This window comes from Danio rerio, chromosome 24 (genome assembly GCF_049306965.1).
Source record: "Danio rerio strain Tuebingen ecotype United States chromosome 24, GRCz12tu, whole genome shotgun sequence".
NCBI classification, from domain to species: domain Eukaryota; kingdom Metazoa; phylum Chordata; class Actinopteri; order Cypriniformes; family Danionidae; genus Danio; species Danio rerio.
This window is the reverse complement of record NC_133199.1, coordinates 25,446,145-25,462,676: the sequence shown is the minus strand read 5'-3', so window position 1 is coordinate 25,462,676 and position 16,532 is coordinate 25,446,145. Positions and strand designations below refer to the sequence as shown.

At 36.3% G+C, this 16,532-nt stretch overlaps 1 protein-coding gene across 1 annotated transcript in view; it reads right to left on the bottom strand.

Moving 5' to 3' along the window:
• Window positions 1-3,818: 3,818 nt before the first annotated feature.
• The window catches only part of wasf3b (WASP family member 3b), a 37,327-nt gene continuing 24,613 nt past the window's right edge, over window positions 3,819-16,532 (bottom strand). The window contains 5 exon segments of the mRNA NM_001080590.1: window positions 3,819-4,855; window positions 6,511-6,821; window positions 9,340-9,594; window positions 13,157-13,338; window positions 14,385-14,502. Coding sequence (NP_001074059.1) covers window positions 4,698-4,855; window positions 6,511-6,821; window positions 9,340-9,594; window positions 13,157-13,338; window positions 14,385-14,502 — 1,024 coding nt within the window. The 3' untranslated portion in view covers window positions 3,819-4,697.

Sequence of the window (16,532 nt, the reverse complement as noted above, 5' to 3'; positions counted from 1 at the left end):
ATGATTGTCTTCAATTTGCCAGGAGTATTTTAGAAAAAATAATGAAAACTGTAATGTTAACTATATTAGCATCTGTATCATAGCATCCATACTATATACTACCTGACAAAAATCTTGTCGACAATGCCAGTTGTAAGAACAACAAATAATAACTTGACTTCTAGTGGAACATTTGGAAAAGTGGCAGACGATAAATTCTTCTGATGATTCATCTGTTGAACTACATCCCAATCTTCACAAATACTGCAGAAGACCTATTAGATTCCACATGGACTCAAGATTCTCACAGAAATCTGTCAAGTTTGGGGAAGGAAAAATCATGGTTTGGGGTTAAATTCAGCATGGGGGCATGTGAGAGATCTGCAGAGTGGATGGCAACATCTGAGAGATCTGCAGAGTGGATGGCAACATCAACAGCCGAGGTATCAAGACATTTGTGCTGCCAGTTACATTACAAACCACAGGAGAGGGCAAATTATTCAGCAGGATAGCGCTCCTTCTCATACCTCAGCCTCTACATTAAAGTTCCTGAAAGCAAAGAAGGTCAAGGTGCTCCAGCATTAGCCAGCCCAGTCTCCAGACACGAATATTATTAAGCATGTCTTGGGTAGGATGAAGGAGGAGGCCATAAAGATGAATCCAAAGAATCTCGATGAACTCTGGGAGTCCTGCAAGAACTCTTTCATTCTTCCATTCCAATGACTTTATGATTAAGTTATTTGAGTCATTGCAGAGAGACCTCATTAAATAATTCAAAATCAAGGCATGATCTTTGCCATTCAAATAAGCCAGTTCTGATACCAAATGATCAACTAGAAGTCAAGTTATTATTTGTTGTTCCTAAAACTTGGATAGGCAACAAGACTTTTGTCAGGTAGTGTATAAAGCAGGGATGTCCAAACTTGGTCCTAGAGGGCCGTTGTCCTGCAAAGTACAGTCCCAATCCTAAACAGACACACCTGGGCTAGCTAATAAAGCAATTACTAAGCCTTCTAGAAACATCCTTGCAGGTGTGTTGAGGCAAGTTGGAGCTAAAATCTACAGGACACCGGCCCCCCAGGATCAAGTTTAGACACCACTGGCATAAAACTTTTCCATTGCATGGTAGGGTGCAGTTTGGTTCAATACAGCTCATTTTTGAGGACATTTCCACTGCGTTTGGTACCTAGTACTTTCCAAGATTCCAAGCAAAGCGTACCATTTCCAAAACATGATGTCTGTAGAAGAAGTCCAGATGTTTTTCATGTTGGTAGCTAAGAAGCAGAACCTGTGATGGGATGACCCAAAATGAAAAAGATTTTCAGGAAGTTGCAGCTGTAGAGGCTGTGATGATTCCACCCACTTTGAGTGTACTAAACTGCAGTAGAAATGCACAACGAGCAGAGCAAAATCAGACCAAAGCATGCCAAGTTGAACATTACCATACCGCAGAGTGGAAAAGCGGCTTATGCTAGCAGCCACTGCAGTTTTGTGTTGTGCTGCCTACTGCTTTAAATGCCTGGACTCTTTAAGGAGGGATGGATTCTAATAGGCTGGCCATGTTTGATTTGTTCACCAATTGGAAAAAAAGGTCTGATGTTGTTGTTCCTTTATTCTTTTACACATACTGGTGTTCTTTAAAATTTAAATCAGTTCTTTAAACTAAATTGCTATAATAACCATCTTCCAACTGTTTCCAAGAATGCAACTAATAACAAATTGAGGCCCCAAACAAACTCTCTAGTCCCATTTAGCTACTTGTTAGAAACCACCTTTTACTCAAGATGAAAAAAAAAAAAAAAATCGCAAGGGTATTACTGGTGTATTTTATTTCATAGTATAACATGTGAATACATCTTGACCTTGTGTTAATCACAGACCATATTTCCGACATTTAACCTAAATCTCACAGACTTCAGGACAATGGAATTGCAAACTTGTTTCAGGCTTACAGCAACACATCATCCCTGCATCAATCTATTTCTCAGCAGTTAACCTTGGGCCACATTCCCGTGTCTCCAGTTGCCTGGGCATGCTTGTCTACAGCAGATTGAGAGGGTTAAAGCTTGATCCACAGCCGTTTGGTCAGAAATGACCAGGGAATTATTGCGGTGGCTTTTGGGGGGTTAGTCCTTCCACCTAAAGCATCAGATCTCCATCTTTTTGGAAAAGAGCTTTGTAAAATGATGTTATCATGCTTTGTGCCTGGTGTGTGATGGATTTTTCACATGTGGATGGACGTTTGCCAACTGAATCTTTGATTTAAATAGACTTGTATTTGATCGGGCTCTGTAATCCATTGTAAGAGCTTGAAAATGTCAACCTGAAGGGTGACAAGGGCTTGGATGGGAGTTTTTCTTATTATTTTTTTATTTTAAAAGCATAGATATTGAAATGATGTGGTTTATAAGTGTAACTGGGGCCAGAAAGTAAGAGCTAGCTAGGTAAACCTCACTCTTCCTGGAGTTGTGTGCATAAACCTCACTACTCTTGCTTTACGGATTCACTAGTGAACATGGGTTTAATGGAGGCCAGCTAGTAAGAGCTTTGCAGGTAAACTTCACTACACCCGCGTGAAGAGTCACGCATTAGTGATTACTACTAGAGGCTACAGTTTTTTTGCATCCTTCTTAATGTTTCCTCATCCTATGCCAGAATTGCAAGTTAAGTTCTGCTGAGATGATTAAAATCATATCGGTTGAACTGGTGCCGTGACCCGGAAGGGATCTGGGTGAGTAAACCTCACCACTCTTATGTCAAGAGTCTCATTAGAGATTAATGCTAAACACTGCAGTCTTCAGTATTTGTGTTGAAAACAATGGCAAGTAGAACTCACTACTCATCCTTAAAGAGTCATACTAGTGACCAAAGCTGGAGGCTGCAATCTTTAGTGTCCCTTTAATGTTAGTATACCACCACCGGAGTGATGCAAGTAGACCTGGAGGGGTTATAATATTGCCGTGACCCGGATGAAAGTAAGATTTAGGGGGTAAGTGTAACAGTCGCCAAATAGTATGATTTGGGTGAGTAAACCCCACCCCACTTATGTCAAGGGTCCCATTAGTGGCTAAATCTAGACACTGCAGCTTTCAGTTGTTGAACTCTAAACTCAATCCCAAAACGCATCCATCAAGAGTCATACTAGTGACCAATGCTAGAGGCTGCAGTCTTTAGTTTCCCTTTAAAAACACAGGCCTGAATCCTGCTTGGAGTGATGCAAGTAGACTTGGGGGTGTTCATCATTGCCGCGGCCCAGATGGGTGTGAGATTTTGGGGGGTGATGTATCAGAGACATGTAGAATTGGAGGGGTTATATTGGTGCCATGACCCGGAAGGGAGTGAGATTAGGCAGTAAGTGTAACAGAGGCCAAATAGTATGATTTGGGTGAGTAAACCTCACAACTCTTATGTCAAGAGTCCCATTAGTAACTAATTCTAGACACTGCAGTTTTCAGTGTCTGAAAAACATTGGCAAGTAAAACTCACCACTAATCCTTCAGGAGTCATACTATTGACCAACGCTGGATGATGCAGTCTTTAGTGTCCCTTTAGTGTTAGTATGCCTCCAGATTGTGCCGTTACCTAGATGGGAGTGAGGTTTTGGGGGATGTATCAGAGGCATGCTGAATTGAAGGGTTTATATTGGTGCCGTGACCCGGATGGGGATTAGGTTTGGGGGTTGATTTAATGGAGACATGTAGAACGAAAGGGGTTACATAAAGAATCTTTCTACATTTACAGCAAGATTGAGCCTTGTTTTGTACTTCATTCGGTTACTAGAATCGAAATCTTGAACTATGGGTAATCGGTTTCAGCATCTTGTGTACATGTATGCGTAGTTTTAACTGTGAAATGCACTTTATTTTTTTGACAAGAAAAGGCACAACAATTTACTTATCTGCAAAACAATATTATAAGAATTATAATCAAGATGCACTAATTAACATTGTAAGACATTGTGTTAACGTGTTGTATATTTTTCCAAGTTGTTGGTTGTATACTTTTATTGCTTTGTTAGTTTAATGAACTGAGAGATCTTGTTAATTTTGTATTAAAAAGAATGTGCTGTGCATTAAAAATATCCTCGCCTGGGTTTATTCACACTCGCGCATCAATTGGCCGGGTGCCTCAAATCCACTGTTGCCATGGCGATGCCAGTCTCAGCTGTACTGTTTCCATAGAGACGTGAATCTCCGAATCAAAACTGTCCTGTTTCCATGACGGAGGCACTCAGAGGCTGGAGCCGAGAGGCATTTAACAGGATTCGGCAGATTTGACTGTCAGCGCCAACCACCCCACACACGCATGACATAAACACCAGACATCACTGTGCCAGCACATTTTAGGTCGTTTAATCAAACCCCTCTGGTCAGTTCACACAAATGTAAGTACTGGCATCAATGGCTCTTAACATCAAAACTTTCATGCAGAAACTTCAACCTCAACATGCTTTTTAATCCGTTCCATTTGCTATCCGCTAAATAAAATATGTCCATATTAACAAGTGTTACGTTAAAAATCTTTAGAAAAAATGGAAAAAGCATCATACGTGGGAAAAGACTGACTATTTTAGTATTCCGTAATACAGTCGGCCTATCATGCCTTTATTAAAATGCATACAGTACAAAATGATGGTGTGTATGGGAAATGCAATGTTAACGTTGGCATGTAAGTTACTGAGTGAGTGTCTGTGAAGCATGTGGTGTATTAGTATAGTGTTAGTCAGACCAGTCATTGTCCTCTAGCTCAGATTCATCCTCAGAGTCACTGTATTCCACTGCGATGCGCCGGGACAAGATAGTGGCGACATCATTGCCCACCGGCTCTCGTTTTGCCTGCTGTTCCTGTTGCTCTTGAACTTTTTTCAGCTGGATACCTGCAGCATAAACAAACACGCACCTTCAACAAAGTTCAACTCTTTCAAAAGTGGCTAAGAATTTAAGTCATTGGCGCTCGCTCACATGATCAATATTGTAGTGGAGTGTTGACAAGAGGTTAATGTTACAGGGAGTGAATTTACTGTTTAATATGACGTCTTTCTGCCCCATGAAGGGTTTTAATAAGTTTGATTCATGCACAGATTGTTAGTTTTTTTGTTTTGGTTTGTTTATAATAAGATGAATTAAGACCTGAGTGAATTCACAAAAAGCTTATCATTTATAATAAAAATCTAAACTATTCTGTCATAGACTGATTTTAAAAGTAAAAGTGAAGCTGATATTCGTAAGTATCGGCTGGAGTCACATAGGAACGGCGTTCGCGATGACATCTTGTTGTGTACCTGGCTGTATATATATGATAAGCGAGGAGAAAGTTACACAAATTTATGATTTCACTGCTTTCCGAGTGACACGAAGTTCCGTTCTGAATGGATAGTGAAAATAAAAAAGAATATCAGACCTCATTTTTAGCTAAATTAAGAAAATGGCACTAGTTAGCAAATGTTTTCTTTCCCAAACAGACGTTTTAGATGCCATTTATCAAACTCAAGTTAATGAACTGAGTCTTTCACTATATTTGACTCCTCACGATACTGATTTTCAGAACTGAAATTTTGAAAAATCCTCCATTTCCCGCTAACATTTAAGCGCTGTTGGATGTGTTCTTAAACACCACTAATTTGCCATAGTATTCACCTGTGCTCAACAGAAATGACTGTGATTGCCCGTAAAGGTCATCAGTTATCCGCACTTCACCAATGTTTACAGAGTGCAATCACAGACAAGAGAACTGCTGATGAATCGACTGATCTTCGCAGCTTTAAAACACTCCAGTGTCCGTTTATCTGTGTTTGCACTTGATGAAGAGTGGTAAACTAATGACCTTCACAGCCAATCACAGTAATTTCTGTTAAGCACTGGTGAATACTATGGCAAATCAGCGGTGTTTAAGAACATGCTCAACCTTGCTTAAATGGATGGTTTTTAAAATTTGAGTACCGGTACAACACTATTACAGGCAACACAGAGGACTACATTGTTTTATCGCTCCCTGGGTTACATAGGCTGAAGCAGGAAAGCGTCCCCATAGTGTTGACCTGGTGCCATTAACCAGGTCTATTATTAAAGCCAATAAAGCCTAGGAGGACACTTAAGCTATTACTCTTTAAGAGATTGTGATTTAGTTTAATATCTAATATGCTTTTAATTGTTTAGATGAAACTTAACTGAGTGATATTGAAGTGATGTTTACACCACATCTGAATGATGGCAACAAATGGAGGTTTGTAGTCCATGGCATGTTGCTGGAATGTTTACAGTGCTGATCTTATACCTCTGGGATTTCCTTTTCGAATACTTCCCTGATATTAAAACACATTTATAAATCATTCTCATTACAAACATGGGAGGATGTTTGGCGCAAATTGGATGTAATCATAATATAATCTGACAATTAAGAGTTACCAATTTTAGAACCTGTTTTATTGAAATGTAATATAATAAATGAAAATCATGACCTAATAACGTTCTTTAATAATGATCAATAAAACTCTTAAAATGAAACTTTTCATAATATGATCAGTGGTCTTACCCATTCTTATAGCTGCGAGCAGGTCGCTGCGGGCATCACTTATGGGCTGGGCCTCATTAGGCACAGAGGGCCGTTTGGGAGTGATGGATTGGATGGCACTGGGTGGAGGGGGTGGGGCTACTGGTGGAGGAGGAGCAGCCATTGGTCCGGAGGTAGGTGGAATGGGTGGGGCATAGCCAGCCATTGCTCCCATTGGTCCTACATGTCCTGGAGGAGGGCCAGATCCCATGGGCGGCATAGCAAAAGGAGTCTGTGCTGATGGCATAACAGCTGGTGGTGGAGGCAGCTGACCGGAATTCAAGTAATCCACACTGTCAACGCAGGAAAAGAGGGAACATTAAAAATGCTTGAATGCTTGTCACAGATGCAACCATTAGGTGGCAGCATTTGTAAGTACCTACTTGGCATTTGTTTTATAAAGCAGGGTTTTACAACCGCTAACATGAACAGACAGCTATATACAGTGCTCAGCAAAATTGAGTACACCCCATTTTGAAAATGAATATTTGCATTTATTTCTCAGTGAATATAGGCAATGAATTTTGGTGCATTTACAAAAAACAGATTCATTAAGCAGACATATTTATTACAATAATATTTTAGTCATCAAACATATTTAGAAATTGAAAGATAACACAATTAAATTCAAGTTAAATATTGCAATTAAAAATTGCAACCTACAAAATTTCAACTGCATTTTTCCATTTTCTTTGTTTCTCTTGAATTTTTTTCTTTTTTAAATTTGTATTTAATATTTTTCTATAACATTTACATTTGGCTGTACTATTTTTTAGATTGTTTTTGTAAGATATTTTGTTAGATAAGCTTCAGATATGGCTTCAGTACTAACTAATCTAATGTATATGCACAAATATATTATTGTATAACTTCCTGTTATAAATATGAGTTTGAAAGAGAGATTTGTAAGGGGTGTACTTATATATGCTGAGCACTGTTTCAGCTGACGGCTATATATATATATATATGATTGGTGCAAATACTTATTTACTTTAACTTCTAAAAAATAAATAATACAAACTACCTATAGATGTGTTAAAAATGGCAAAAACAAACTAAGAAATTGCTAGAAGTTTCACTACATTTACAGATAACTTTTCTACAGAATCATATCACAATTAATTTATTCTGATAAATACTACAATAGTTACTCATGAAATTAACACTAACACACGCATTTTAAACATTGTCCAATTTTGATAATAATGAATAATAATAATTAAAACATTTATTTGTAATAGTCAATACTCATAATAGTAAAGCATTTATTTAATATTACAGAAACAAAAATTAAAGACAAGACAGTTTATCATTTTCAGATTATCTATGCCTTTCATGTTAAATTATTAGGTCCCACTTTATATTAAGGGGGCTTAACTAATATGTACTTACACCGAAATTAGTAATTTATAGGGATGCTCCGATCAATCAGCCGGAGATCGTTATCAGCCAATAATCACATTTGATGTCTCAATCGGTACTCGCTGATCAGTCCGATCTCATGAACCGATTGCAAATGTTTGTGTTAGTTGAAGATGAGCAAAATACTTGAATGATCCTTAGGCCTTTTTAGAACTGAAAGTTCTGTGTTTTTGACAATATCGGAAGCTTACTAAAACCTGGCTGGAAATATTAGATAATTAAAAAAAAAAAGACCTAAAAATTATTTTTTTTTAACATTAATATTTAACATTAGAACTTCTTGCAATTTACTTATAAATAAATAACAGTATTTTATAGACCTATTTTCTTTTAGTAAGGAAGTAATGAATTTATAGGTTTGCATTTTAACTTCTTATGCATCAAATATGCGCTCCAAACTTTTCTTGGTTGAGACATGTTGTTTCCAAATCCGGTGTTATCAATTTTTCTTACCAATTTTTTTGACATGGTCACACCTAAATGGTTATAAGTGACGTGTTTAAGACAAAATTATATGCAGCATCATTAATTTATTCTGTTAGGTAAGGAGAGATCTTCACTTAAGTATTATAAAGCTGAAAGCATCAGAGTCTGTACTGTGTATCGGTCGATCACCAAGACAAGGAATTGGTACTCTATATTGGCGGCAAAAATTCTTATCGGAGTATCCCTAGTAATTTATTACAATGTTTAAATGCATGTTTTGATATTGTAATTAAGATTGATTAAATACCGGCATGTAATTAAATCTGTAATAAATTTCTGTTATTACAGTTTTAATCACACTGATGACCATCACTTACACCTTAAACCTACCCATACCACCAAACCGGTCCCGAACCCTACCCATATCTCATCGCAAGTGCACCAGAAGTGTTCCACACTACATTATGAACAGATTAAGTACACTGAGTTTATCTATTAATTTTAGTACATAGAAGTTAAGCGCACTTAATATAAAGTGGGGTCAATTATTCAAAGTAAATAAAGAAATATTACTATTGAATAGTTAATTATTTAATAATACCTGTAAGAAAAAAAAATAATAATACATTTATTCATTTTTGTTAACAAGAGTAAAACTGCTAAATTAACACAATTTAGAAACATTTTGCATGAACTGCTTCTCTTTTGATTTATAAATCATTCTCATTTCAAACTTGTGATATAGTTTGGTGCAAATACATCTCATCTTCTCTTTTAGGTGATCTTAAAAACAAATAGACCACAATACAAACTACACAGACATCTAAAAATGAAAAAAAAAGACAAAACTTAAGCATTGTTAATAGTATTACATTTTAGTTTATCTACTCGTGAAACTAATACGTTAATAGTTACTTCAAAACATTAGATATTATTTATCAATCGCTTTAAAAAATGTCAAACCTGTAGTCGACAGGTGGGAGGGTCATGGAGCCGTTGATGGTGTGTGATGCTGGTGGAGGAGGTGGAGCCTGATGTGGGCGACCGAGAGTCCCAGAACGATACGCCATTGACCCGCTGCGGTAATCCTGATCCAGGCTCATCTGAGTATGAGCTGACAGAGCCGCCATACTGGGAGGAGGCCCAGAGTAGGTGTGGGCATGACCGACGTGATTGGCCATGGACAGATAACCGTGATCTGCATGATCTCCGTGAGACCTGTGCCAATTACCAATTAGAAAAAATGAAAACGAGTTCATGGTATATGTGCACTTTGAAGAATAGTTCACCCAAAAATGAACAACTGATGTTAATTTCGTAGATCTAAATACATATTTCCGTCAGTAAAAATTTGTGGCAGACATGTTTTAATATTATGACATATTTCCAACTGAAATAAAACTTCACCCCCTACTCAATATTGCACTTTTGAGCTCTTCCTCTTACATTTTACTCATAACAAAAATAACGGTTGGAGGGGCATGGCTAAGGATTTTTCGTCAGAGAAGGAATGCAATTCCAGAGGCAAGCAAATGGTTAATTTTTTCAAAACAAATTTAGAAGATTAATTTGCACCGATTGATTTTTCACCTTAAGAATTTAAAACCCTGAATTTTGATTTCATACGGACTTTAAAGTGGTCTTAACATGCAAAACGAAAATTGTATTAATCTTTTGATATATATAATAGGTCTTTGTTCCATTAAAAGATCCTACAAGTTTAAACTCTAAAAACATTATCCTTGTTATAAGCAAAACATTTATTTAATTAAACTGTAAAAACTACTTATTTGCCAATGAGGTGGCATGTGACATCACAGGGTTACTCTATAGCCCCTTTCACTCAGTGATACCGGTAAATATCTGGAAAATAACCGTAATGACTTTACCGGTAAATTCAAAAAAGCACTGTTCACACAGGCAAGGGCGTTCTGGAATTTTTCTGGAAAAGACCATTTACACATCCATTCCAAAATACTGGTAAATTCTGACATCATTAACCAGAAATTACCTCTAAACAGCAGTGCTTGTATTTGTAAACAAAGAAGTGGTGGGGTTTTTGTTGATGATTTAATTTTTATTTAAAGCCTTAGCATTCATGCAGCTGCTTTGTCCCAGAGACATCCAAAGGCATAAGCGCAAACTGCAGCTAAATGTTTACACACTTGTCTACATTACAAATTCTGTGAATGGATAGGTATTGTAAACAACTTAAATGAAAACATATGGAGGAACACTTTCGCATGTCGAGATCTACGTAACGTGTGTGTGCAGGAGCTCATCGGCTGCTTCACGTGCACACAGGTCAAGCAACTGAGGCCGAGCTTGAAGGAACATAGAAACCTTATCTGACTAACATCTAACAGCTAAGTGTGTCTGGAAAAAATATCCAAAAGCTTTTATTTTCATAAACAGCGTGCATGTGAATGCATCTGAATGTTCTGATTGGCTGAAGTAGACGTCTGAAGTCAGCGCTTTATAATTGTGAACGCGCTCTTTCCGGCAATTTTCCTTCTGTGTTCACACAGAGCAGCATTCTGGCAAACTACCAGTAATGTTACAACTTCTCTTTCTGGAAAATTGCCAGAACAAAGTTACAAGTATTTTTAAACAGAGCCTGTTCACATATCATGCCTTTCCAGAAAATTGCCGGAAATTGTATGTCTGCAAGGGGCTCATGACTGACACTTGCGTTTACTGAGTTCAAGCGTTGTGTCTTGTTGTATCAAAAGCAAATTCAGGAACATGTGAATGTTTTGTTTTTAATGGTGTAAGAAATCATTTTAGAGGATTATATGCTTTTTAAGAGCATGTGACTGCAGGTTGTTTTCAGAATCAGAATGGTTGAATATAATAGTTCCCATGCATAAATATTTTTTTGTGTGTAAAAGGTTTGTGAACCTTAAGGAACAAAAAAAAAAAACATGCCATGACCCCTTTAAATAAGATTTTTTTATCTGAAACAATGGTCTAATAACTCTGCTTTCTAAAACCTTAATGTATAATAAATAGCGCTGTCAAAATTAGTGCGTTAACGCATGCGATTCATTTTAAATAATAAAAGCGTTAAAAAAATTAACGCAATTAACGCAGTTGCCGTTTTTTTTACTTCCTGTTGTGGTGAACGTGTGTTTAACATGCAAGGAATGTGGATAAGACCAAGGAAGCACTTTTTGAAGGCAAGTTTCAGTATAAAACAATTAGTCGCATCACCAGGCTCTCTAAAGTTTCATGCAATTTCGGGTGTTTCATTTTTAACGTTCGACTTCTGTTGTAAGTTGATACCGCATGGCGAACAGAAAGAAAATCCTCCGCATTTCGTGATTCGGTGTTCCTTTAAGGTAATAAAATCACTGCTTAGGCTACACGGTAGAATTTTAATAAGAGTATTATCTTAATCATATTAAAATCGGAGTATTGGTGTCTTATGTGAATGTACTCAGAAAGTCTCTGGTGAAGTCGCGAGCTGTCAAAGACAGGGCATTACTCTGCCTTTCAGCATGAGCCTCCAAGTTTAGCGTGTTTCCTCATTAAACGCAACGAAAGCGTATGCTTCGCGTTGTTGTGTCAGAATCCTTGTGAAATACAGTAATACTTTAGGACGCTTAGTTTAAGCAAATTTGATGAACGTGATCATGCGTGTTGAATCTGAGGGGAGTCGCTCCAGTATGGAAAGCCGTTGGGGCCAAAATGTCTGCAGCGCGTTGAGTGTGTGTCTGTGTGTGTGTGCCTGTGTCAGGCCCGTTGAGGGGTGTCAGGGGTGGAGTGAGCGACGTATCTGAGGAGGGGCGTGTGCGCGCGAGACATACCTGAAGAACGGTGGGGGTGAGTTGCGCGCGACAAAGGGTACCTGAAGAGCTAGTAGGGAAGCGGGGGAGAGGGGTGTGCAATGTATTTAACGACCGGTTTGCGAGAAATTATCATTCATTTGCGGGCATTTGGGAGTCTCTGTGCAGTTGTGGGATACTCCTAGTCTTAGCAACTGGATGAATGTAAAGGAGGATTAAGCAAAATTGTTTCTACTCTATAACTAATGTTCTAACTAATGTCTAACTCACAGCAATAAAACTTTACAATGAGTGCAACAGTTTGTATTCTATAGTTTATTAATATAATTTTTCATTTTCCATATCTGCAATTCCTGTATTTTGGCATTTTTTTGCAGTCCACTTAGAATCCAACATGGAAATCAATGTTTTCTTTATTGGCATTGATTGTTTTGAAATTTAAATGTCATTAACATGCCTGTATTTTGATTTCTGTAATAAATATGGCTGTCAAGCCAGGATCTTGATGGTTTATTGTGGGTATGTTGTTTACATGAAGAAATCTGTGTTACAAGTTAAACAAAAATTCTATTAAACAATTATAGTTTGAATTTTAGTTCTTATAAACAATTATATTTTGAATTTAAATAGTTTTTGTCTTGCGTTTACATTAATTTTACATTTAAATAGCCAGAATTACAAATTTCAGTATTTTAAATGCGATTAATCGTGATTAATCACGATTAATTTTTTTTAAAAAGGTGCGATTCATTAGTTAATTTTTTTTATCGATTGACAGCACTAATAATAAATAATGTTGTTTTGCCTATACATGTTTTTACCCTCAAAGTGCTGGTAGTCACTGATGAGCATTACATTAATCACCACGGACCACAGTTTCAGCTAAAAATCATCATTAATATACACCTTGAATGACCTGAGGGTAAGTAAATTACCAGTAAAGTTTCAGTTTTGGGTGAACTGTCACTTTAAGCGTATACAGCCAGTGTTACCTGTGCTCTGGGGACATGGTGCCCTCTGTGGATCCTCCTCTGTGTACAGTGTGTGAATGTCGAAGGTCAGGTCTCAGTTCCTTATCGAAGGCCATCATGTTCCACTCCTGCCTGCGGTTACGTGCCTTTCGCACCTTCTTCACCTCTCTCTGCAGTGTGCCATCTACACATCGCCTCTGCTCCTGAAGCAAAGTGTGAAAGTACAAAGAGAAATTGAATTATCCAACATAGATATATAGAACTGTACAAAAAATTACGCATATAAACATTAGGGCTGTCAAGGGATTACAATGATTATTAATATAATGTAATTACATAATGTAATATAATCATAATTTAAGTAGATTTTTTTTATGTGTTTACTAAGCTAAATAAACAATTTCTGCAACATTTCTTTTTTTTTTGTAATTTCAGTTCTGTGCTTATGCTCTGGTCAACTGTTACATCAGTTAAAAAGGTATATCAATTTGTAAAGCTCTAATAGAAAAAGTGACTTTCTCCAAGCGATGTCACTTGCTCTAGTGGGAAATTCTGGTAGGCATTGAGCACAACATCATTTATCTCATTAGTTTGCGCAAAATGTTTAAGATACTCCAATAGACAATTAATTGTCAACTCGGTTACAGAGATTTTCAGTTCATTTCTCCTAAAACCAAAGATATGATGACCATAAAAGTCTGTTTTAAAGATGCCATGTGGTGTCTGGTTTGAGGTTAGCATGTTGTGCTAAACTAAAAAAATGGTGGAAAGAGTCAACACTGTTACTCTCAACTCTGTGGTTTAACAAGTTTAACAAATAGTAACAGAATCAAAAGTTCCTTATCATACTTAGTACTTTTGCATTATGGTAAATTAATATTGGATTTAGTTTACTGTAAACTACACATTTATTGGATGACATTTAAGGTAAATTAATGGAAGATGCTTGAAATGTACCCTCAATTCTGAATCGAGTCATATGCACCGGATCTTAATTTTATACTTGCCTTTTTCTAATACAGTTGTATATTTAACAATCCAGTTATTTTTTATTAAATACATAACTATATCAGAAAATTAAAAATATCAGATCAGGACTCAATAATAAATGCAAATAATAGCATAGAACACACAAAAAAACTTGATCGGCACATTCCTATTATTGACCTCAAACTTCTGAATATATTATAAATAAGAAAAAATGAAAGTAACTGAGAAGAACGGAAGAGGATAAGAAGGGGTGTTGAACCTTCTGCCGTCTCTTCTCTTTCCTCTTGTCTTCGGTGTCCTGCAGCATCTTCTCCTTCCATAAGTCAAAGAAGTAGGATGGGTCGGTGTAAAACTTCAGCCCTTCTTTATCATCATCTCTATACACCAAAAATGTTTGTTTTAGTTTCAGTTTCCTTTATTTTTGTCATTCAAAACATCACAATAAATTGTAATGCAGAATTGATGCAAACTACGTTGCATCAGACCCAACAAGAACATAAAAAACATCAAACAAGCTTTTATAACTTCATAAAAAGCTTAAAAATGTTAGAAATAAAAAAATATATAGTTATATAAAATATAACCCAATTTAAAAAAAAAAAAAATCACAGAAGGGAATAAATAAATACTTAAATAACTATTGAACAGTTTGTTATAATAGTTATAATATTAACAATTTGCGCTACTAATTAACAATTTATATAATAAATTAACAATAATATTAACAATTTTGCGCTATAATATTAACAATTTGCTATTTATTAATTTGTTATTTATACTAGCTATCATTAGTTTTTAAGACACTGTATTATTCAAAAGTCCTCTAATGGCAGGGCAAAAACCCACAAAAAGCCATTTTATTTCTTTTTTTCCTATCTTGCCACCTCGCGTTGGATTTTCTAATCACTTTCTTTTAATTACCACATCAACAAAACAAGGAGTGTGGTAAATTTGGTTCTAAATACATTTACGTAACTACTCTTGATCAGAATTGATTCATTTTACGCATCTCTTCAGAGGAGAAAGGGATTTTAAAAGCATCTTGATGCATCTTTTCTGACTGGATGCTCTTCCAGAAGTGCTATTAATTGGCCATTAATCATTTATGCGAAATGGCCAACAACTTTGTGAACCGCATTCAGCCGAACAGACAGAAAGAGATGAGTCAGAGCGCAGCATCTCTACTGCATTAGATCTGTTCAAGTATTCATGAGTGGCCCATTTTCTCCAGCTTGAGAGCCGGTGTTCACATGAACTACATCTGCCAGCTTCAAGTATTCATGACTGCTCTATATTCCTCCAGCAGACTGCAAAAGAAAACACCTCTGCACGTGCATCTGTCTTCATCATATATATATATCTACAAGTCATATACAGTTGTAATCAGAATTATTAGCCCCCCTGAATTATTACTGTTTATTTTTCCCCACTTTCTGTTTAACGGATATAAGTATTTTTCAACACATTTCTAAACATAATAGATTTAATAACTCATTTCTAATAACTGAATTCTTTTATCTTTGCCATGATGACAGTAAATAATATTTCACTAGATATTTTTCAAGACCCTTCCACACAGCTCAAAGTAAAATTTTAAGCAGGGGTGGCCAACCCTGTTCCTGGAGAGCCACCTACCAGCAGATTTCAGTTGCAACCCATATCAAACACGCTTGCCTGTAATTATCACGTGGTGTTCAGGTCCTAATTAATTGGTTCAGGTGCGTTTGATATGGGTAGAACAGGATTGGCCACCCCTGATTTAAAGGCTTAACTAGGTTAATTAGGTTAACTAGGCAGGTCAGGGTAAGTTCTTGTATAACGATGGTTTGAACTGTAGACTATCAAAAAAAATTTATTTAAAGTAGCTAATAATTTTGACCTTAAAATGTTTTTTTAGCAGACTTTCTCCAACTCATTTGGGAAATAATAAAAAAATAAAAAAATAAAAAAATAAAAGGAGGGGCTAATAATTCTGACTTCAACTGTATGTGTTTTCTTTCGGCTAAATTCAGTTTTATTTTGTTTTTGGTTTAGGTGATAAAAATATAATGTACATTAATGTGCTTATGTATTAAATTAATTTTGTTTCAGAGCTATGCTTTCATTCATCATTCATTCATCCGGGGTCGCCACAGCGGAATGAACCGCCAACTTATCAAGCAAGTTTTTTACGCAGCGGATGCCCTTCCAGCTGCAACCCATCTCTGGGAAAGCTATGCTTTCTGATAATGAAAATAATATTGAATCAAATAATCTATAATGATAAAATGATAAATTAAAAATAATGAGATTAATAAATTCTATCCATGTTAGTCAAATTAGGCATTAATATTGTTATTTGAAAGTAATATTGTAGTAATAATTATTACAGTAATTACAGTAATACTGTAATTTTTATTAACAAAGA